Source organism: Lagopus muta, chromosome W, assembly GCF_023343835.1.
Source record: "Lagopus muta isolate bLagMut1 chromosome W, bLagMut1 primary, whole genome shotgun sequence".
Lineage (NCBI taxonomy): Eukaryota > Metazoa > Chordata > Aves > Galliformes > Phasianidae > Lagopus > Lagopus muta.
In genome coordinates, this window is record NC_064471.1 from 6,168,469 (window position 1) to 6,190,380 (window position 21,912).

Here is a 21,912-nt window from a genome sequence, read left to right on the forward strand (position 1 = left end):
GTTAATACTGAAATTGCACAACTAAAAGATGGTTAATTCCAGTAATATTCAGTTTGGTTTTACTGTGTCTCAAGTTAAAGAAATGCTTCTGTGAGGACTGCTATGGTACTGTTTAGCTCACTACAAAAAATTATTTTGGTCTTTGCTGCCGGCTTCTCTTCTCTTTATCTTTTTGGCATTGCTTGTCTGTTCTTGCTAGTACCTATCTTTGCATTGCTGCAAAGCAGCAGTAGTATAATGACTGTTACATTCTAGCCCCCGTTAAGTCAAGTGGAATAGTAAATCACAGAATGTCACTTTGTCTTAAAATAGTAATGAAGAATGATGTTGCCATTCAAATCCAATCCTGTCAAGTACGACAGGGTAACTTTTCTAAAGAGATTTTAAATTCCTTCTCAAAGGTGTACAATGAACAGATCCGTGATCTTCTGGTCAACTCAGGACCGCTGGCTGTTCGGGAAGATGCTCAGAAAGGGGTGGTGGTTCAAGGGCTAACATTACATCAGGTATGTAAATAGGTGCTCAAACTCAGGAGGCTCCACATTATTTGAGGTCAAATTTGCTTGTGATTGCACAGTGAAGTTGCTTGTGACTTAGTAATTCTTGTGGGTTTTGTTTTGTTTGTTTTGTTTTTTGCAATCATCAGGAGTAACGTAATAACCTGCAAGCCTACTAAATAATTAATGCACGTTCTGAAAAAGCTACTGGTGTTGTTAAATAGAAATTGATAAACATTTGTCTTTGTTACCCAGCAGACACTGCTGGTTCGATGCTTACCTTCAGGTTGTGGAAAGCTTGTTGTTTTGAGAAATAATCTTAGTATTTCTTAAAGGACGTCACTGTTTTCAATGTTATGCATGAGTGTTCAACACTTCTGCAAATCTTGTGCCTAGAACTTGAGTTTTTCTGTTTGTTTGATTTTTTTTTTTTTTTATTTTTTTTTCTTTTTAATGAAGACACTAAAAAAAAGTGCTGTTTCCAGACAAGCACAGCAACTTCAAACTTGTTAATGCAACCTCATTTCCCAATCTGATAATTAATGTCATGGACCTAACTTTTTTCTTCCTGCAAAATTTTGGAGCCTGTTAAATGCTATGTAGCTTCCAACTTCGATGTGCAACAAACAATGAAGGCAGGAATTGGGTTGGTTTGGCTCATCCTTTAAAGGCCTGCTCTTCCTATGCTTGAGTTTTGCCTGAAAACAGTACTATATTCATGTTTGAAGCATTAATACAACAAAGATTAAGGCGTTCTTAGGATTTCTAACTATGGATAGCACTTGCAGATTTAAGGGTTTTTGTTAGGTTTTGTTTTGGTTTTGGCTTTCAGAAGTGTTTTCAGTTTCTGAAGCTCTTAAGTACTTTTCATGCTTTAACGTTTTCAGCTGAAAGTGTTTGAAGGGCCTCAATTCCAAAACAGCAATTACTATTAACTCTATTTTCAGGTACCTTGGTTTTCCTTTAAGGTGATTGTTGATTTTTTTTTTATTTTTTTTTTTACCATTTTAATATCTATATATATATAGATAGATAGATTATATAGATTATATAGATATATAGATAAGAATCGCTGTAAAATCTTTCAAGTCTTATACAGCTAATGAGAAAGAGGGGTGAAAAAAAGTACTTACCCTGTGCTCTATTTTTTAAAGCCAAAATCAGCAGAGGAAATCCTTCAAATGTTGGATTATGGGAATAAAAACAGAACACAACATCCCACAGATGTGAATGCCTCCTCTTCTCGTTCCCATGCAGTCTTCCAGGTAAGATGATACAGCAGATGTACACCAGTATTTCTATAAGTTTTACTTGTTGCCTAAATTTGAATACAATGGAAGCTTTTAAATGTACGTCTATATGTCTCAGACCTTAATTTTAGTGCTCAGAGCTAAAAGTCTTCCAGTTCACTGTTCATACTGAATAGAGTTGGAAGCAAACACGAGGAAAAGCTTTCTAATCCCAACTGCAGTCTTTAGAAATATCTTTTCTCTAAAACCGTGGTTTTGAATTAAGGATATGCTTCGATATTGTAGATTTACACTTTGGAAGGCCTTTGAGTGCTTTCTGCTTTTATGCTTCTCTAATGTTGCTCAGCATTCTTGTATGAAAAATATTTTACAGAATGTCATTATTCTTTCTATGAAGTGAACGTTTCGAATGCTACTTTTCTGTTATTTGGTTTTGCATTGATTCAGGTTTTCTTTGTATTTGAGCGTGTGGCCTGTTTTAACACAAACTAGGATTTAAGCAGATACATGCTTGAACCATGAAAATGAAATGCATGTTTCTAGTTTCTGTAGGTAAGGTTTTTACAGACACTGTACAAATGTGCTAGTATTTAAGAGTTCTCCAAAGATTACTGCTGCTTGCACACTATTACAGTGTCCTTCCAACTGCAATACAAACTGGTACCAAAAAAAATTATTTAAAAATGGGTCCTGTTAGCTAAAGCTTCTTGATACATTGGCTGCTGCCTATGGCAAATCACATTATCTTCTATTATGTACATGTTGCTCTTCTGGGTTGAAAAATATTACAAAGCAACTTGAGCTCTTGTCCTGGCATTACAGCTCTATTATTATTTAACTGTTAGACAGTTGTTAACTGTACCTGCAAACTGAGGCCATGCTTAATAATGATAGGCAGAAGTTGACATTATCATTTAGATGATGCAAATACCAATAGCTGTAAAATAAGTACTCCAGATCTAAATTTCAGTCATTATTATTGACAATAAATAACAATAAATGGTTGACGTATTTACGTATTTCTGAAGTACCTAACAGTAAAATTCCCTCACTAAAAGTGTTGGTTTTCCTCTAGCTTAGGCTTCTGTTTCAAATTGTCCTTTCTCATTTCCTCAGATTATGTGCCTATGGTCATCAGTTCAAAGCAATGAATTCGTACTGAATTGGGTGGCTTGATTGCTGCATGGTCACCCATGTGTGCAGCTTTAATAAGGCACAAAGCGCACTGCCACAGACTGAGGTCAGAGCACAAACAGCTGATTTCCTTGTTTACTTGGGGCTGGAGTGTCTTATCCTCACTTTTATTTGACAGCAAAGAGTTCAGATTTGTTTCATCAGACAGGCTTTGCATTCATCTCAGTTCATTTCTAAAAATGGCAAGCAATTAAGTAAATTAGGTAGCTGTTGCAGTCTAGTGGTATTTTTAACAGGAAGGCAAGCAATTAAGTGACTAGAGATGCTGGAGTGTTCATCTTCTCCAGCCTGCATTCTTTGTTTACTCTGGCAAATTGATCTCAGTGTAGGTATATTTACTCATTAGCAAAAATTGCTTAAGTACCCAATGAAATAAACTGTATTGACAGAATGAGTATGTTTGTACTGTACTGTAATTTTGTTGGAATGTATGACCAGAAGAAACATCCTGTGTGGAGACTTGATCTTTCTTTAAATGCGTTGTTGCAGAGTAACTCTCCTTAGAGAACAGGTTGGAACAGAAGTGCTTGAAGGTGAATGGGTTGTTAATTATTGGCAATAAAGTAAAAACATGATGAATTGAAAGATCCTATTGAATCTACATGTTGTAGGAACAAAAAATTCCATTTCTGTGGATGTATGCATAAAAAGCAAGGTAGGTACCATTCGGGTACCTACAAGTATCTTTCATTTTGAATGTATATGAATATACTCTAAAATGGTATGGTGCATCGAAGAGCGCAAGTAACACTGAAAAGATAGTTTACAAAATACTTCTAAAGAAAGCATTTGACTTGAAAGAAATAAGAGGTAGTGTAAGCTTATGCAGCTCACGTGTATGGTTTTTCTCCAAATCCATTTGCAAGATGGTTATTGCTAATAGCTTTCTTATGACTTCTAAAACTAGTATAGTATTTCTCTGAACTCGAGAAAAGGGACAGATTTATTTTTTAACTAATCTATGTGGGTTCATCCTCTGTTTGTTTTTTCCTGGTGTCCTGGTGCTGGTGGTGGCGGGCAGAGCAGCCATGATAGCATAAAATGCTCTGGTTGTGTCTTAGTCCCCATAAGCCACTGCAGTCAGCTAGATGGAATGCTTGACAGAACTTAATATTCCTGGTTAAATGTCTGGATAGTCTGACTTCCTCACAAAGTGAAGCATCTCAATATGGAGACTTGACATTGCCATGTCATGGCTCTACAAGCATGTTCAGCAGTGTAATCAGAGGCACAATTCTTTCACAAGAACAGTTTGATTCTATTCAAGGGTGGTGTCAACAGGTTACTGTAGGTAGCAAGACTGTGTGTGTGTGCGCGCGCATGCTTGGTAGTGTTCCTAATACGCTTCTTCTCTATAGTGAGATAATCCTGAAATTTTACTAGCTATCAATAAAGACACTCAATTGCTAACTAGGAAAGCTTTTACCTTACTGCTGGAAGTCATTCTTTGTTTTGTTAGATAATTGTGTATCTCAACGGTGTGATTTAAGTAAATATCTACTATTGTCGGTTTTCATAGGAAGACATAAGGCATTGCAGCATTGGATTAGTTGTTCATTTAACAATGAATGGCCTTTTTCCACAGAAGTGACTTGATGCTTGAGGTTGTGAGGGGGAATATGTCATTTATACAAATGTGTGTGTGGGAAATAATAAAAATAAGTTGTTTAATCTTAATACTACATTCTGCACGTGACACTTAAATGGGATAATGCTGTCAGGAGCTACATTGATACAACATAACTGAAAGTTTCAAGTTTAAACTAATGAGTATTGCTTTAAGCTAAGTAAATTCAGAGCCGTACACTTCTTAAATTTAAAGGGGGGATTTTAGGTACTTTGTCTACCTGTGGTCCTTATTAGCAGTTCTGGCATCTCTAAGAAATCAGTACAAACTAGTCAGCCCGTACTGTAAGTAATTGCTTATGTCAATTTGCAGCTATTTCCTTTATTTACACAACACTGAAAGGGTTCTGTTGATGAATGAAGAAACAGGGAGGATTGTGCTTTGGGGCATTTCCTGTATCTTTTGGATTTTTATAAAAGCTTGAGTCATAGAACATGATTTGGCTGTCACTCCACCTTTCTCTAGTTGACTAATGGTTGTTAACTGTATATTGTTAGAGTGTTACCAGCCTGGAATAGCTCCTTGACAATAAAAAATACAGAGAAATGGCTTTTCTCTCTTGTTCTATGTTGATCTCACTAAAATGGTACAATGGGTCTTGATTGTATTGTTTGATGCAGAAATATTTATATTTGGTATAGACTTGTTTACTCCCCCACAGTGCAATGTGACAGAAAATATGAAGGGCAAAGAGGGGTAGGTTGGGAAACCATGTGGTTCAAAATAAAGGCAGTCGAAGGGGGACAGAAAAAGTTACTGCTCTGGAAAAATGCAACCAGTTCTGTCACTGGGTAAGATGTTCCATGGAATATATCACTATTTGGGTGAGGTCTGCTCTCTGAGTCGTGTCCCCTCCTAGCTTCTTGCCCACTCAAGCTGGCTGGAGTTGGAGCAAGGGCTGACTGAGCAATGGAGAAGGCTTTCATGCTTTGTCAGTACTACTCAACAATATGAAAACATTAGTGTTCAACTGTCCTAAATCTGAAAGACAGCAACATAAGAGCTTGTACGAAGAAAGTTTACTACTTCTCAGCCAGATACAGTATACAACCATACTCAAATTTTTTTTTTTTTTCCTACCTGAAGCAGGTGAACTTGAGGAGTCAGAAATGATGTTCCACTAGGACAGATTGCCTGTTGATGAGTATGGAAAGGCTTAACTTAGAATGCAAAAGGATTCCAATGAGAATTTCTGGTGATGTTAGAGTAATAAGACGCTGCATAGTGGTCAACTAACTTTTTTTTTTTTTTTTTTTGCCTTGTAGATTTACTTAAGACAGCAAGACAAGATAGCTAGCATTAGTCAAAATGTTTGCATCGCCAAAATGTCCCTCATTGACCTCGCAGGATCTGAACGTGCCAGTGCTACAAATGCTAAGGGAGCTCGTTTTAGAGAAGGAGCAAACATTAACCGCTCCCTGCTAGCTCTTGGAAATATCTTTAATGCCTTGGCAGATCCTAAGGTACGTGGTGCTTTCCCAAACCGTCTTCGACTTCTAGTCTTGTGGAAATGTTTTTGTACATGATAAGCATTAAGTGTTGCATCTTTTTGACTCTTATTGTTTGTTTGTAACTTCCTCATTGCCTGTCACCATGGAGTATATCAGAAAATGTATGTAATAGGGCCTTTATTCTCTTAAGAAATAGAGCCTCTGTAGACTCTGCTGAGGGGTGGGATAGGGAGGGAGTTGTTTTGTTAACTTTTTAGTTACTGAATCATCTGATGTAGCTTAATTTTAGCCACGTGAGCTTTGTTGCTGACAGTAACTTCCATATGAAAGAGAAACAATGTGTTTTAAGTATCCTAATTTCATATCTGATTATATCGATGATTGGAATCATTATCCCATGGATTGCCTTAAGGTTTACTTAGATAAACTAAAGGTTTAGGATTTTCCTTCACAAGAAGAGTGTTGAACGAAAATGTCCTATACTGTGTTGCTTAAAATCAGAGCAGAAATCCTAAGGTTTTAAACTGTTACAACAGTTAGGGATTCTGCCCATCATCACAGAATCGCAGAATGGCCAGGGTTGGAAGGGACCTCAAGGATCATGAATCTCCAACCCCCTGCCACACGCAGGGCCACCAACCTCCACATTTCATAGCAGCCCAGGCTGCCCGGAGCCCCATCCAACCTGGCCTTAAACACCTCCAGGGATGGATGGGGCATCACAGCCTCTCTGGGCAGCTGTTCCAGCACCTCACCACTCTCATAGCAAAGAACTTCCCCCGTTATCAACCATGTATGAGTCTATTAGGTTTGATGACGTGCATCTGAACTGTTTCTTGTTTGTTTGTTTGTTTTTTTCTTACCTCCTAATTCTTTCCATTTTGTGAAACACACGTTTTGCACAGTAACAGAAATTAATGGATAACTTTCTAACCAGTTCATCATCATAATGGAGATTCATTTGAGAATTCTTTTTATTGATTTGGTAAAAGGGCAGTATGTTTTGTACATGGAGACCACCTTACTAATCTTCAACTTTTAAAGTGAAAAATCAGAAGTATCCTTTTGTAGAAGGAAAAAAGAATAGCTACTTTCTGTAATGTGTTTTTGGAGAAACTTATTTCCTTTCTTTCCACCTCAGTTTGTGGTTAAACTCATAGACATCATCTGATTGAATGTGTGTTGTACTGTCAATGGCATGAGAACTTCAAATAAATGTTGAAAAGCAGAATTGAAATGATACAATTATTTATCAACTGCTTTTCAACAAGATGCTGTTTTTTGTGCATCAGGAAAAGCTTTCATGGACATGCTTGCTTTCCTGTTTCTTCTGTAATTACTTTTTTTTTTTTTTGTCTTTCTGTATATTTGACTTGATTATTGCAATCCATTTCTCCCCTCCTATTTTTTTTTTTTTGTCAAGATTGCTTCCCTAAAGTATTTCATACTGCTGCTAATGTTCCCACCTGTCTTTAAAGAATACTTTCCTTTCTAGTGTTGTCATCGTACCTTGTATATGTCCAAACCTGTCTTGTCATTAAATCTCTTACTAGAGATTGTTGCTGTGTACTTATTTCCTGCATTGCCTGGGAGGGCCTTGCATTTCCATATCTACTTTTCTAGTGAATGCTACGTTCTCATCTTTGTTTCTCTTATCTTCTGGCTATAAACTGACTTTCAAATAGGCCAGTCAGAATCGTTGTATTTCCTTTGATCTTTTCAAAGTATTATCCTGTTTCAACAAGCTTTTTTTATTTTTAAGCTTTGTCCCTATTCTAGTATTTTGTTGGGTGGGGTCTGTAAGGTATATTTGCTCTGTATGCAAGATGTTACCTGTTAGGTACAAATGTCCAATAGAAAAAAGTATAGGTATTTAATAAAACAGTTTTAAGATAATTGTAACAATGGATGTAGTTAAGGTACTATAAGGTACTTTTAAGGTACTACGTAGGTAAGGATACTATATATAATACTTCCCTTCAGTTACTTTCCATTATAGTCATACGAGGCAGAAAAACAAGAATCAGAGTGTGTCTTCATTACTCCTATGGATAGGGAATGAATTTGTTGTCTAGTCAACACGATATTTTCAAGAAAATAAACTGCCTCCTTTCTCATCTCCAGAATAATATCCTGCACTGAAAATTTGATATTGAGATATATATATATATATATTTATATACAGGAAAGCTTTATTCCCTATTCAGGAATGGCTGCCAAAAATACAACTTTACTTACACAGAGCTACTTCTAAATTTAAAGGGGTTTAATGAATTTTGTTTGTTTTTTACCCTATTGAGTGTTTGCTGGTTCAGTTATTTGTGAGGACTGTTAGCAGAGATTTGAAGAGCAGGGTAGTATGCCCTTCTAGTCAGTAGTAAGTTGTTAAATCTCAACTGATCAGTTAAGGGGGTTGCCCTATCAGGCTTTCCTGCCTTTGGCTACAAATGTTCTCTACCTTGCTGGCTGCAGGGTCTTGTTTCCCAGATCACGAAATGCCTTTTTTGTTTTGGGTTCTATATCCCAGTGTTTATTTTGAAGGGGGAGACAAGGTGTGCATTATGGATTTGATTGGTCTTTTGTGCTCTTTCGCCCACCTTGTTTGTGGCAGTAAATTATTCTCTTGATCTGGCTCAGCAGCTCAAGGGAAATGGCATGAACAGTTGTGTGAGAGAGGGACAAAACAGTCTGAATTTTTGCCAAACTCAAATCCACAGCTTGCACCTCTTGGTCAGCTAGCAATTTCTCCTTTCAAATAGGGTAAATGATCAAAGCTTTTATTTCCTGTTACGCTGCCTGGCAAAGCTGCAGACTTCCCCTGCCGTCTTGTTGGGGTAAAAGGCAGAATTTAGAACCTGTACCATTTTATATAAGTAAGATAATTCACGTTGACGTATTCAGTATGGGATTGGGGTACTAATTGCTTCTGTACTATGAGATGGAGAGTGTAAATGTAATGAAGGAACAAGCTTTACTGAGCAAACTCAGGCAGCTGAGTTGCTTGGAGAGGTGGTTGAGTCAATATCATTGCAGGTAATCAAAACTCAACTGGACAAAATTCTTGGCAGCTTGCTGTAGCTGAGAATGCTTTGAGTAGAGGGATCTCGAAAGGGACTTCAACCTCAATCACTCTGAACTGAAATGGTTTGCATAGCCTACTTTTTTATGTTAGTTGCTCACACCATAAGAATTTTTGTTATATTTTCGGACATTGGGAAGTAACCTGAGCAACAATTCTGCTATAGGGGTATTAAACAATTCTGAGAGGTTTAAAGCAGATTGTAAATGTGATTTTGAGGAAGTTGATTTATGTAAAAGAGATATTGTAAGTCTATTTGTCATGTTTGGTGGTATTCCTGAAAGGGTAAGCAAACACTGAAGCATATGTAAAGTACAGCTGCTTAATACATAACAATGTTTTCTTTATAGAGCAAGAAACAGCACATTCCTTATCGAAACAGCAAGCTCACTCGTTTGTTGAAAGATTCCCTTGGAGGAAATTGCCGAACAATAATGGTAGCTGCTGTTAGTCCATCCTTTATGTTTTATGATGATACCTATAATACTCTTAAATATGCAAACCGAGCAAAGGATATCAAGTCTTCCGTGAGTATATTGGCATTTACTGATCTTCTGTCAAAGTGTAGTAATATCTTCTTAGGAGAAGGGTTATTTCTTTCAGAGGACTATTTTCAATTTACTTACCTGTTTTTCCTCAACATTCTTTTGTTGTCTCTTCTTTCTTCATCTTGGTGTTTGTTACTGAGAGTGAGCTGAAAAGATTTTGTCTTCTGAGCCTCAGATTTAGAAATAATCTTCAATTGGTGAAATCCACAGCCAGTTTCAGTGTCTTACCATTCTGTATTCAGAGCTCAGTAAAGCACATGAAAGAAGTATCTGAACAGTTGTGCTCGAGCCAGTCCAGCTCTGTCACAAGTAGGATTCAACTGGAGCTGACAATCTGAATGAGCTTCTATTGACAAGTGGAAATCCGTTGTGGCTTCCTGTCTTCTGCTCTGTAGTATCTATTTAGACTGTTGTGATTTTTTTTTTTTAAGTGACTTTTTAATAATCCTTTGTACTGTGATACCAAAATTTCTTTTACATACTATGGAATTTTACTGTAATTTCCACTTTTGCATAGTTTTTTATTTTTAATATTTATTGCTGTTGTAAGGAAAACTATATGCAGCAGATGACATCAAAAGCTAAAAAGTTCATTTTTGTGGCCAAGCCAGAAATATATTCATCCCTTTCCTCAGAGTATAGTGCAAATGTAATTATGTAGTACTTAAACACAGTCTGTTTTTATGCAGGGAAATTAAAAAAAATCTCCTTCATGAGTTATAATTTGTTTCATTTCTTTAACAGTTGAAGAGTAATGTTGTTAGTTTGGACAGCCACATAAGCCAATATGTTAAAATCTGCAATGAACAGAAGAAAGAGGTACGTTATGACAACATTTTAACAATAGATTATATAACTGCTACAAGCTTGAATTTTAAAATAAAGTTAATGTGATTGCACCTACAGGGCAAATATTGTCCTAATAATTCTGTGTTAAGTTAAGGAATGTTCTTTTTTTTCAAAAAGGATATCACTTAGTGCTATTTGTAAATGTGTTGAGACAAATGCACAGAAGGATGGTTTCAAAAATCAAGGGAAAAAATCCAGCTAAAAGGTACCTCTTTTGTTTAAGATCATGATGCTGAAGGAGAAATTGCGAACATACGAAGAAAAAGCAAGCATCCATCGAAGCCAGGATTCTTCTGTAATTTCAAACCATCAGCAAGTGGAAATACAAAGGTAAATTGATCACATGAAGATTTTTTTCTTCAAGACTGGGGTTTTCCTGATTATAAATAATAAATATGTAGTAAAATAATGTGTAAGCAATATAAAATAGATAATAATAAAATAATAAAAATATCTGTAGAGTGAAACTACTCTTTCAGTGTTGGTTTTGTAACTCCTAACATTGTTTTACATAGAGTAGTGCAGTACTGCCACTCCTGTTCAGAAAAGCTGAAAAGGTGAATTCAGAAGGCAACAAGTACTTGAGGAAGTGTACTTGAGGAAGTATTTTAACTTACTAGGCAAACTATTCAACAAAATCCTGTGAGATAATCATGTAGCCTGACCATCAAGAAGCTGATATGACTCACTGACATCATGAATTAGATCTATGGTGAAGGTCTTATATCTATAACTACTTTCTTGTGAAGTGTTTGCTGATAATACTTCTGTCATGTAGATATTATGGTGTGGATTATATTGATACCCATAAAATTTTTGTTTAACTGCTGGTACCAAGAATTTTTGTATGTATGATAGGAGATGGAATCTAACTGGAGTTATGAGCTTTGAGAAGTAAGCATATGATTATTAAAATGTTTCCGTGATGGGATTTGTTAAGCTTATCTTTGCCTTCGTTACTGAAATGAAGCTATTTCATTGAGAAGTTAGGTATTTTTGTCCCAAAGCTACCAGTAGTCTTCTGTATAACTGTGCATATGAAATTGTACCACTGGCAATACAAAAGATGTTTAGGACAAATGTTCTCCTAGAAGCTCCTGTTACTCTGTAGGAGTAACAAGTTCATTCTGAGTACCAAAACCTAAAGACTTTGAGGGGGAGGAAAATAGCAACTTTCTTCAATCTCAGATGTATAAACTACTATATTGTATTAACTACCATATTATAACCTCAGTTTTGAGATAAAATTTACATTTCCTTTTCTCTTGAGTCTTACTCTATTTTGAGCCTATACTTAGCAATGTTGCTGTGAAGTTATTTTACCTTGCCTTTAGTTTGGATCTTATTTTCTTATTGTATTAGTGAAAGAACCAACACCTGCAAGTGATGTCTTGCTAAAAACTTTTTAGAACTTGTGTGCACATATGTATAAAAAAATGTATGTTTGCAGACCTGGTAGTGTCCTACTATACAAAAATGAGATGACATTAGTGAAATATTTTCAACTTACAAACAAGATCTGTCCTGAGCATTTTGTCTGTGTGGGTAGCACAGAGCTGGCTTAGGGTTGTTCACCGAGGTGTTGTTATTCACAGTGAAAAATCACTTCATCTGCTAATAAGATATAACTAACAACTGCCAGCCAGATAATCAATAGGAGGGAAAAAAAGGCTGGGGGAGGGATGGGGTAGAGAAGGAATAAATCGAGCAACTATTAAGTATACGTAGGCTGCACAGGAGGACAGAAAAAGAATGATAAATGTAACAGTATAGGTTAGTGTTGCATTTGAGTGCTGTGTAATAAAATAACACAATATGCTTTAGGAAAGGGAAAAGCGTAATAGAAAGCTTTGTGATAAATCACTGTGGAGTAATCTTGTGGGGTGATGCAAGCCCATTCTGTAGGACTTGGAAAACTAGACAGTCCTAGAGTAAGAGAGAACAGTTATTTTTTGTTAATGGGAAACTGATCTTCGTAACCTAAAAAATGGGAAAATAACTTTCTTGTAAGGTATTATAGCTTTTAAGTTATATTATCAATAAACTGGTTAAGCCTAGACTAGTAGAGATAGTATGTTTCTGGGAGAGGTATAGTAGAGTTTCTGTAAGGTTCGGTTTGTAGATTCTAGGAACATGTTATCGAATGGAAATTGATACTCTACTGCATATTAAAAAAATAACAAATCTATATGCAAGTTCTAATGCTGTTGTTTCTGCTCACCGCCAGGTTAACTGTTTTACCAGTAACCTTTCAGGGTGAGGAACAGAGGGACGTATGAATGCCAGCTTTCAGCAAAGCCACTTAATTTGTTTTTGTGGGCTGACAATGTAGAATGCGTAAATGACAGCAGATGCTGTTATGGCTGACAATTATTTCATCAGTAGTACCCTTCCTGTGCGATTTGGATGGCAGGAACTGGAATTATTCTTTCACATGGAAACTCAGTCACATTAGTAGGCTGTTCTTTCCTATTGCTTTTAGATTTGTCAACCTTCAAGATGACTTCATGATGTTCCTACCGATCTTTCTGGTGTGACAAGAGAATACTTAAGATATTTATATGTATTTGTTACACAAGTCAGTATATCTATACCTTGAGAAGGTTAGGTTTTGGTTTGAAAGTCTCACTGGGTCTGTCCCTTCATATCTCATCATATATTCATATCTCATCATATATTCCCGACATTTATCCACCTACTTAGTTCAGTTAATACTTTCACTGGCCTCTTGAATGTGTTTTCTACCTGGGAAAACCTTCTGAGATAACAGTAAAAATCCATTTCTTCAAATTGCAGAAATTTGAAAATGTTTACTAAAGTAGTACCCAACAGGATTTCATGGGAATTGAGCTAGTATTAAAATCTTCCACACTCTTAGGGCAGACTTGACTGTTTAGCAACAGATTAGGATCTTGGAGATTTTTCAAGGAAAGGAGGTAATTTTGTTACATTTGTTTGGCTAAACCTAAGCTTGTGAAGGTTCATTGTGTATGTGTTTTTTATCTGCTGAAGGAGAAGAAATTTATTATATATTGTTTAGAGATGTATTGTTAGCATCAAGTGTCTGGATCAAAACCAAAGAAATTACAGCTGTTAGGTATCTTTGGCTGTGCTTGTGAAACCTCTTCAGAAAATAGTTAAGAAATTGTGTAGGGGGAAATGCTTTTACTTACTGGATATTGGCTGTCTCTTCATTCATCATAAAGTACAAGTTTGATATTTTATTGGAAAGAGATGGTAAAGTGTCATTCTTATCTGCAAAACGTTAGCAGTTTGGACGAGTTCCTTATTTAACTGTAAGTTTAAGGGGTCATTTAATGGATTACTTTGTCCTGTCTAAATATTACCACTTTTCTACCGTGGCATATATACTACAGTTCTGTGAAGAACATTCTTTGTTTATCTATATTCTTCTCTCTTCTATCTAAATCAGGGTTTTGACTGCTATGGCTACACCAATTCACAGATCCCTAAATTAAGGGTATTTGAAAAATTTTATTAAAGCATACTAAGTAATAGTATTGCATGATGAGGATTTTGAGGCTAAGCCTCAAAAAAAAAACAACCAACAAAGATATCTTCCAGTGTGATCTGAAAGGGGTTTAGGCTCACTTAATTACTCTTCTTGCTCTTTCAAACCTAGAAGTCATTCCTGTGCTTTCTGTTGACTAAAGCTAGGATACGTGATGTCTGCCAAACTTTCAAGTCTTCAGCCTATTGATGCAGACCTTGGACACTGACTTTGGTACTGCCACCCATGCGTAGGTCTGTGAGCTCTGAAAGTAGGTAGTCCAGAGATGATTATATCCTGCATGTGCTTACAGGTTCACTCTAACATTAAGTGAAGAATAGGAAAGATTCTTTCACAGAAATAAAAGTATGCTTACTGAGAAATCCCTCTCAAAGCAGGAGTTTTGCAGAGGCTTCTCTACTTGATACTGTAGCTGGGACACTGATCCTTATCTACACAAAAGGTTCATTTATTGGTACATAGTGATAATAGTTCCTAATAATTACAGAGTGCAGGAGGAGATTCTATTCTGTAGCTTCACTTAAACTGTTTGCAGAATTTTACTGTTGTTAAAATAATAGAATTTGCCATCACTTCTCTGCTGCTGTATTTCCAAAGCAGGTGGGAGGGACTGTGTTTCTATGGATACTGTGGAGGCAAAAAAAAAAAAAATTTCAGCTGCTTGTGCAAACATTCACTCATAGGGTGACTGTATAGATAGTAATAGTGTAAAGTAAAAGCAGTCATGTTCTGCAGGAGAATATCTTACTCCTTAAAGAAGTTTTTCTAAATTCACTGTGTCTGTACAGATCTTTACATCAATACAGTAGCGTTGTCTGGAGAACTTTGGGCAAGACTCCTGGGTTTCTGAAACTATAGAAAAAAGTTACCTGTTCTTAAAATGCAAGTAATAAGACAGTTTGGGCTGTTCAGAATTCAGATTATGAAATTGCTGCTTCTGAAATGTGTTGTTTAAAAGTTAACTTTATGGCAAGAATGTCTCTTCAGCTTGTTCTCTACTTCGGCCTATGCTCAATTTTATAGTAACTGTACAGCATTTCATGATGCTCTGTAACAAACACTGTATAGCAATCTAATTTTGCATATCTTTAGAATGCTTGCATGTTTAACTGTCACCTTATGTGAGTATTATCTTGGTGTCATGATTGAATCTTTTTGACTATTCTGGACTGCTCTTGCAGTATCTAGGAATGAAGGGTGAGAATACCACCACAGAAACTTACATTGCAATGTGATAATCTTTCTAGGCTTTCTCCTTATGCTTGTTACTCTAATTTGCGTTGCAGACTAGGGATAAGCAGATTTTTGAGTCCATTTAGACATTAGTCTAGTTGGAGTAACTTCTAAGTATCTTCCATCACTGTTTCCCCTATTAGCCTGAAAAGCGCTAAGGTGTGATGCATGTTCTGATTTACAGCTTGGATTGGAGACTTTCCCAAAGTAAAGGATGGCCTGTGTGTGTGCTTGCATGTAATAGTAAAGTACTAGTAGCTCACTTGCTTATCTTTGTGATACTTCACTTGTAATAGATACAAAGAAGTTCTTAAAAATGTGTTTGCAAACCGTGAGGAAATCAGAGAAGAATACCTGAAGCTGGAAATGCAGCTGAAAGTCAGTACACTGAAGGCTTATTATCAGAAACGGTATCATGAACAAACTCAACTGATATGCTCTGAAGAAAGAATAGAGAAGGTGAGTTGTCTAAAGTCCTAAAGTATTTATGCAACTTAAACAATTAGCTACTGCTTTGTTATTTATGCTGTTGATATGGGACACTCTGATTAACACTCAGATAACGTTCTCTGTATTAAGGTTAGAAATATTATTTTAATGCCAGTCAGGCTTTTTCCCCATGCCACATAAGCTGTGTGTTTCTGCTCATTACTGTTAACTGTGAAAACTTTTTTCAGCTGAACCTTCTGCAGGTTGGAGTGTGTCATAGTTACTTAATGCCTTGGGAGACTCACGGTGATCTTGTCCAAAAACTGTGATAATGTATGGATGGTACAGCCACAGAGGCTGTTATGAAGCTGATATAACCATGTGTTGTTACTAATCCTGTTCATAAGGAGAAACACTGACATTGTGCTAAACAAGACAGATTCTTATTGTTTCCACTAGTCACCAGAGCCATCTCTGAATAGCTGTTTATGGGCAAGGTCACGTGAGCCAAAATCATGTTTAATTGCCATGAAATATAACTCAAGAGTATGAGGCTAATTATTAACAATTGATGTTGCACTGAATGCTTGCTTCTTTCTAGAAGATCAAGGTAACATCTAGTATTTTAATTTCTCTGATACAATTTGACTTAAATGCTTTATGTACTCATGAAACTAGGGGTGGGGCTGATTTTGATTAGTGACAGTAACAGTCTGCGTTGAGCTGAAGGTGATAATTTGCAAGCTACTATTTTTTTTCAGTAATTCACAAGGCATTTGGTCCAAATAGAAAAAATGTCGCAAGTTTTTGGTTGTCATTAAGACATTTCAAGTGACTAACGCACTCTAAAATTCTTTCATGTCATAGAAACTCTGAAGTAATGCTTTTGTCCAGTGGGGCGCAGTTGTTGTGTTCATAGTGGGGGTTATGTGCTCACGCACAATTTCATACAAATGTTTCTTAAGAGCAGGCTTCTGTGTTGGATCTTAGCAGTACTGCACTGAAATGCTCCAATGATTTTTTTTTTAGCCATTAGGTAACTTACAGGGTGTGCCTAACAGTCAAGCATCACTGGTTCTATAAGTACAATAAGTTTCTAACAAGAGTAGGCCATAATAATGGTAAAATTAAATGAGTATGGGGAGGTTTACATGTGGTTCAGTGATGCTCCATAAGAAGAATGAGCTATTTTACTTTTATTAAACTAGTCAAAAATGTGAAATATTTGCTGTGTAAGTATATAGAATTATTTTATAGAGAGATGCTAGAAAATATCAGATGAAAGTTGCCACTTTCAACGCTGTGTCTCTTTCAATTTTAGGCCACTTGCAAGCGGGATCATATGCTTGCAAGGCTTAGAACCTACTGTGCACATGTACAGAAGAAGAAAGAGGAGAAGATGGAACATTTTGAGGAAAATACCAATTGGCTGCATCGCGTTGAAACCAAAATGCGCCTCCTGGATCAAGGTGGCTGTATTCCAAAGGTAAAAGGCCTTTCACTTCAAGGGCAGATTTCATGCGCTGTAAGCAACATGTGACTCAAGGGTAGATTTTTCTTCTTTCCATCTCCCTTGTGGTTTTGACTGTGACTAATTCTTTCCGAGTGGTTTCAAAATCTAGTGTTAAGTATTTTAGATTTTCTACCGTAATGGTATTGTGTTGTTTGTACAATCATTCCGTGTAAAAGTGTATAATTACCTGTAAAAACACATTCTAAAGGTAAATAAATGGTATGGCTGAGCACTTGAGACAGCTGCTTGAGAGTTGATCCTGCTTCTTGCCCTACACTTCTGTTCTTACCTTCACAGTAGGTCTTAATGCTTGTCTAAGCATGCCTAATCTAGTTTTTATCTTGGCAAAAAAAAGAAGAAAAAAAAAATTCATTTCAAGGTTGCGAGAGAGGTGAGAATCAGGGAAGAAATTGTGTTAAGCTCTTTTCCAAGTTTTAGCAACTCGAGCTTGATGCAGTCCCAAGTGAACACCTGAGCTGGCAGAAGGGGAGGGATGAAAGCATGTACAGGAAAAAAAAGATGAGGAAAAGAAAGGGTTAGGATTTTCCTCTCTGCCTTTTGATTTCAGTTGGCAATTAGGCTGGCTTGAATTACATTGTGCAATGAGCACTTGTATAACTCAGGTAATGGAATATTTATATTAGGATGACTAAAATTTTTTTATACAGTAAGAGTCAATTTTAAAGTATTTCAAATAAAATATTGGCATCACAGGAAGATAACTGAATATGAGGGAGACTTGTTCTAGTCAGCATCACTGAAATCCAAATATGGAGCAAGTACATAGGAAAAGAAGCAAGTGTATCTTTGGCCATGCACATGTAAATACATGTGTGCCTGCTGGACTCCTAGAGCTAATTAGAGCACACTCATCTTTTTGTCAATTAACAAAATATTTATGCACGTAAATTAAAATCAAGCAATTCACAATAAATTTATTAGAATACTATTGATCCATTTTAGCTTTACATTTCAATAGATCACCTATTAATATGATTATTTTTCATTTTATACTTCAGTTTCTCACTTATAATTTGATCTACTGTTGTTTGGTTTTTTTTCCATTGCTAATTTCCTAAGGAACTGCATGAAGATCTTCAGTGTTGCCATTTAAACCTAGAAGTTAAGGACCTGAAAGCCCAGATTGAGCACATGCTGTCTCTATTGTCCTTTCAAGATCAGCACTATAAGCAGATGGAAAAGTAAGTACAATTTCAGTACAGGAGGCCTCTTTAAAACTTCCTTTTTGGCATTTGTAACTTTGGGATGTCTATAGAACAGACAGTTAAAACAGAAGCATGATTTTTCTCACTTTTATCTTAAGATTAGAATTGTTTTCTTCTATAAAAAGGTAAGGAAAATAATAGCTTGGTAAATCTTGCTTTCTGTCATTCTTTGTTTATCTGAAACTGAGCACTGTGTCCATCACTTATTTTTACTTCATTTTTCTCTGCATAGCTTTAAGGATTTGTTAATAGGCTACTGTATCTTTTTTTCACTTTTATGTTGAACAGTACTGATTGCAATTTGTGCGTTTGTGTTTGTGTCTACAGTGCAGGAAATTAAATGCTTCTACCTGTACTAAGAATGTTATAATTAAACTGGTATATATGTGGTCAGACTGCAAAAAAAAAAAAAAAAAAAGCTGAATTTGAAGGTAAATATCAGCTCTGTCATCAGTCTCTTGAACCTGTTGAATGCAGACCTTCAGGGTGCAAGATATGCAATGAGAAGTAATCACAAAGGTCTTCCATAAATAGATGTAAAATGTATATAATGAAATAATTCCAAAATGAAATAACTGGCTGCTAGTCATCATTTGGAGAAAGGGTATTTAGGATAAGCTTTACAATAACAAATACACAAACCTTCAAAGCTGAAAGCCAAACACTTAACATTCCATTTCTGTAACTTCAAGTTTCTCATTTGTTTTTTTTTTGTTTTTTTTTTTTTTTTGCATGCACATCCCCTTGGCTACTGTTTGAACCTAGAGCTTAGTCTTGCAACCAAGGCAAGAGCTAACAAATTCCTTTATTCATATACATTTCTGAAACTTCTCTCATTTGAATTTGTTTTGCAGTTGTGCGTGCATCTTATCCTTAATTTTAGAAAGTCCAAATTCCGTCAGGATATGACAACTATTTTTGCACTGATTGAGGGATCTTAGAAACAGTGAGGAAAAACTGAGACATTAAAGAAAAACTATACTTGGAAAATTCTTATACTGAAATACTTGATTTTGCTAAAGAGAAAAGTTACTCAGCTTAGTCAAGAATGTTTTTTCCTAGTTGAAATTTTGTGGAATGACATAAAACAGATCTCCAGGGTGGAGGAGGACAAGGAAAAACCCTTGAATTACTAGTGGTGGCAGCAGTGCTAGTAGAGACCAGATTGTGATTTAGTCACATTTGTCTTGTTTTACAGAGTTCTAAATGCTTTGCTTCCAGTTCTTCGCAAGCAGTATCTGACTTTGAAAGAAGCTGGGTTGACAAATACTTTAACTGAGGCTGAATTTGGAGAGGTAGAACAGCTGATTCAAAGACAAAAATCAGTAGTTTGGGCTGACCAGACTGGGGATGATGAACAGAAGGAAAACCGTGAGCTAGACGTGTCAGCTATCTTTGCATTCCCACAACTTGTGAACAAGCAGAAGACCCCATGCTGTAAGTATATAACTAATTTTTTCTCTGTTGGAAATATTTAAGTATTTCATGAAAAAGCTGCATCTCATTAATGTGTAGTGGTGGATGCACACTTCTGCTAATATTGAGGGTGAATGTGAAACTGAGATTCAGGGCCACTTTCTGTACAGAGAAAAAAGTGAATGCCATTCCTTATTAGATACTCTTTCAGTGGCCAGACACTTTTAGGAGCTCAGTTCTAACAAATAACTCCCTTTTATCTTGTAACATGGCCCGTACATCAGTGTTCCTAGGTACTTTGTAGCATTACTAATCTATTTCAGTCTCTCAGGTGATGTTGATGTTGATGGAAAAAGTTCTGGTGTCAATTGTACTATAATTATTTCAAAGTGATTCTAAAAGTTAAGCGGCTACTACAGTTACTCAGCTTGAAGTTATATTTGAGCAGAATGAGCTTTCCTGTTAATTGTGAGTTTACCTGGAAACGATTTAGTACAACATCTTATAAGTTTATTTCTCGAAGGATCAAAGGTTCTATTGTGAAATTGGCTCTTTTGCAGTGTGATGACGGGCACATGAATTCCCCATGGCTCTAGACAGCTGTTTCTTCTTATTTAGATTTTTTTCCCAGAAAGCAAACAAGTTGCATTGGAGTATTTGTCCTGAGGGATGGTGAATTGGCATCTCAGAGCTGCTGTGGTGCAATGCTTGAATCTTCTATTCTGGATAGGTAACACTCAGCACACTTTAGCTTTCTGGGTAAAGCTAATAAATTGTAATAGTGAAAGATATCTATAGGTAACAAAAAGGAAGCTTTTAATAATTGTTGTGCTTCTCGAAAGGTGGTTGACATGGAGAAGCAGTAAGCCCTGGAGCACTGTGCAATTAGTTCCTTGCTTTCTTTAGCTTTCTGTTATTCAGCTTGCTCTGGGATAGAGAATTGCTCTGCTCAAGTTCTTTTTTCTCAGTTTTCATCAAATGCATGCATGATTTTGACACATTAATACTGCTGTTGATCATAACCAGAGCACTGACCTGTTTATTTTGCTGTATGCAGCATAATGTCAGATTGTATTGTGTGGGCTGTTTCTTTAAGATACAGAATCGTTTGTTTTAGCACTCGAGAAGGAAAGAGCTGTTGCACTTAGGGCTCTGCCCATGCTAGTCAGAGGCTCAGCAAGGTTAAAAGCAGTTAGTGGCTTACGTGGTTGTCCTTCTTAGAGTGAGGGCAGCAGATCTCAGTGGGAGGCAGCATTCTTTCACTCTGCTCCAATTATATTTCCAGTGCAGAAAGGAATTGGATGTATTATCACAAGTTGCTGGCAGTCTTTGGCAAATTACAGTAGTCGTGATAGAATCTGCATTGCTTCTATGATAGGATACTAATGAAAATCTATTTTGCAAAGCTTTATGAAATGATTTTAGAAAGTTGCTTTCTTGTTCTAGTTATCTGTTTATAAACAAAGAGAATACAGTTTAAAGTTAGTTTCCTAGTCTGTTTATTCTGTCACAACAAAGCACATTTGTTTAGTGAAAGAGTTGAAGGTGTTCTTCTGTTTTTTGTCAAAACTCCTCTGAGAATTTAACCACTGTAATATCTTGATTCCAGTGCTAGAACTAGAATTCTGGGTATTAGCAGTTTAGCTCACAAAAAAAACTCAATTCAGATCATGTTTTGTGTATGTATCCAGAGAAGTGCACTTGTGGAGAGAATGGAAGAGGCTCTTTTCCCTCATAATTTTGATTGTGATTATCTGCCTGGAATTTGTATGTTCAGCATAATTTCATTTTCTATAGTATTTAAAATAATGGTGGGCTTGTGGAAGTGTTAGTCTGACTGTGGAAGGAAAAATGTGAATTTCTTTAAACCTTTTATATAATGAGAACTCAAGATTTGCACAGAATGAGTTTTCCCTTTGACCTCTGTCTTGTAAATGTGCAAGGCAAGCGTGAAGCAGTGCTGCTAGCTAGTATTCATGTTGAAGATGCATTACTGATACACTAAGGCCCAAGACTGGAACTCTTCTTTTTTGCTTGGGTGTTAGGGGGAGAGTGTGTAAATAGATCC

The 21,912-nt window shown here is 36.3% G+C and overlaps 1 protein-coding gene across 6 annotated transcripts in view; it reads left to right on the top strand.

The window, feature by feature from the left end:
* LOC125686410 (kinesin-like protein KIF18A) overlaps positions 1–21,912 on the top strand; it is a 99,271-nt gene that overhangs the window by 62,938 nt on the left and 14,421 nt on the right. For 5 of the 6 annotated variants that reach the window (XM_048930365.1, XM_048930363.1, XM_048930362.1 and 2 more), the window contains exons 4-13: positions 402–506; positions 1,652–1,762; positions 5,834–6,031; positions 9,449–9,625; positions 10,391–10,465; positions 10,719–10,825; positions 15,557–15,719; positions 17,011–17,175; positions 18,283–18,404; positions 19,627–19,865. The exons of the other annotated variant lie outside the window; for it this stretch is intronic. In XM_048930365.1, coding sequence (XP_048786322.1) covers positions 402–506; positions 1,652–1,762; positions 5,834–6,031; positions 9,449–9,625; positions 10,391–10,465; positions 10,719–10,825; positions 15,557–15,719; positions 17,011–17,175; positions 18,283–18,404; positions 19,627–19,865 — 1,462 coding nt within the window. The remainder of the gene's footprint in view (positions 1–401; positions 507–1,651; positions 1,763–5,833; positions 6,032–9,448; positions 9,626–10,390; positions 10,466–10,718; positions 10,826–15,556; positions 15,720–17,010; positions 17,176–18,282; positions 18,405–19,626; positions 19,866–21,912) is intronic. 6 annotated transcript variants of the gene reach the window in all.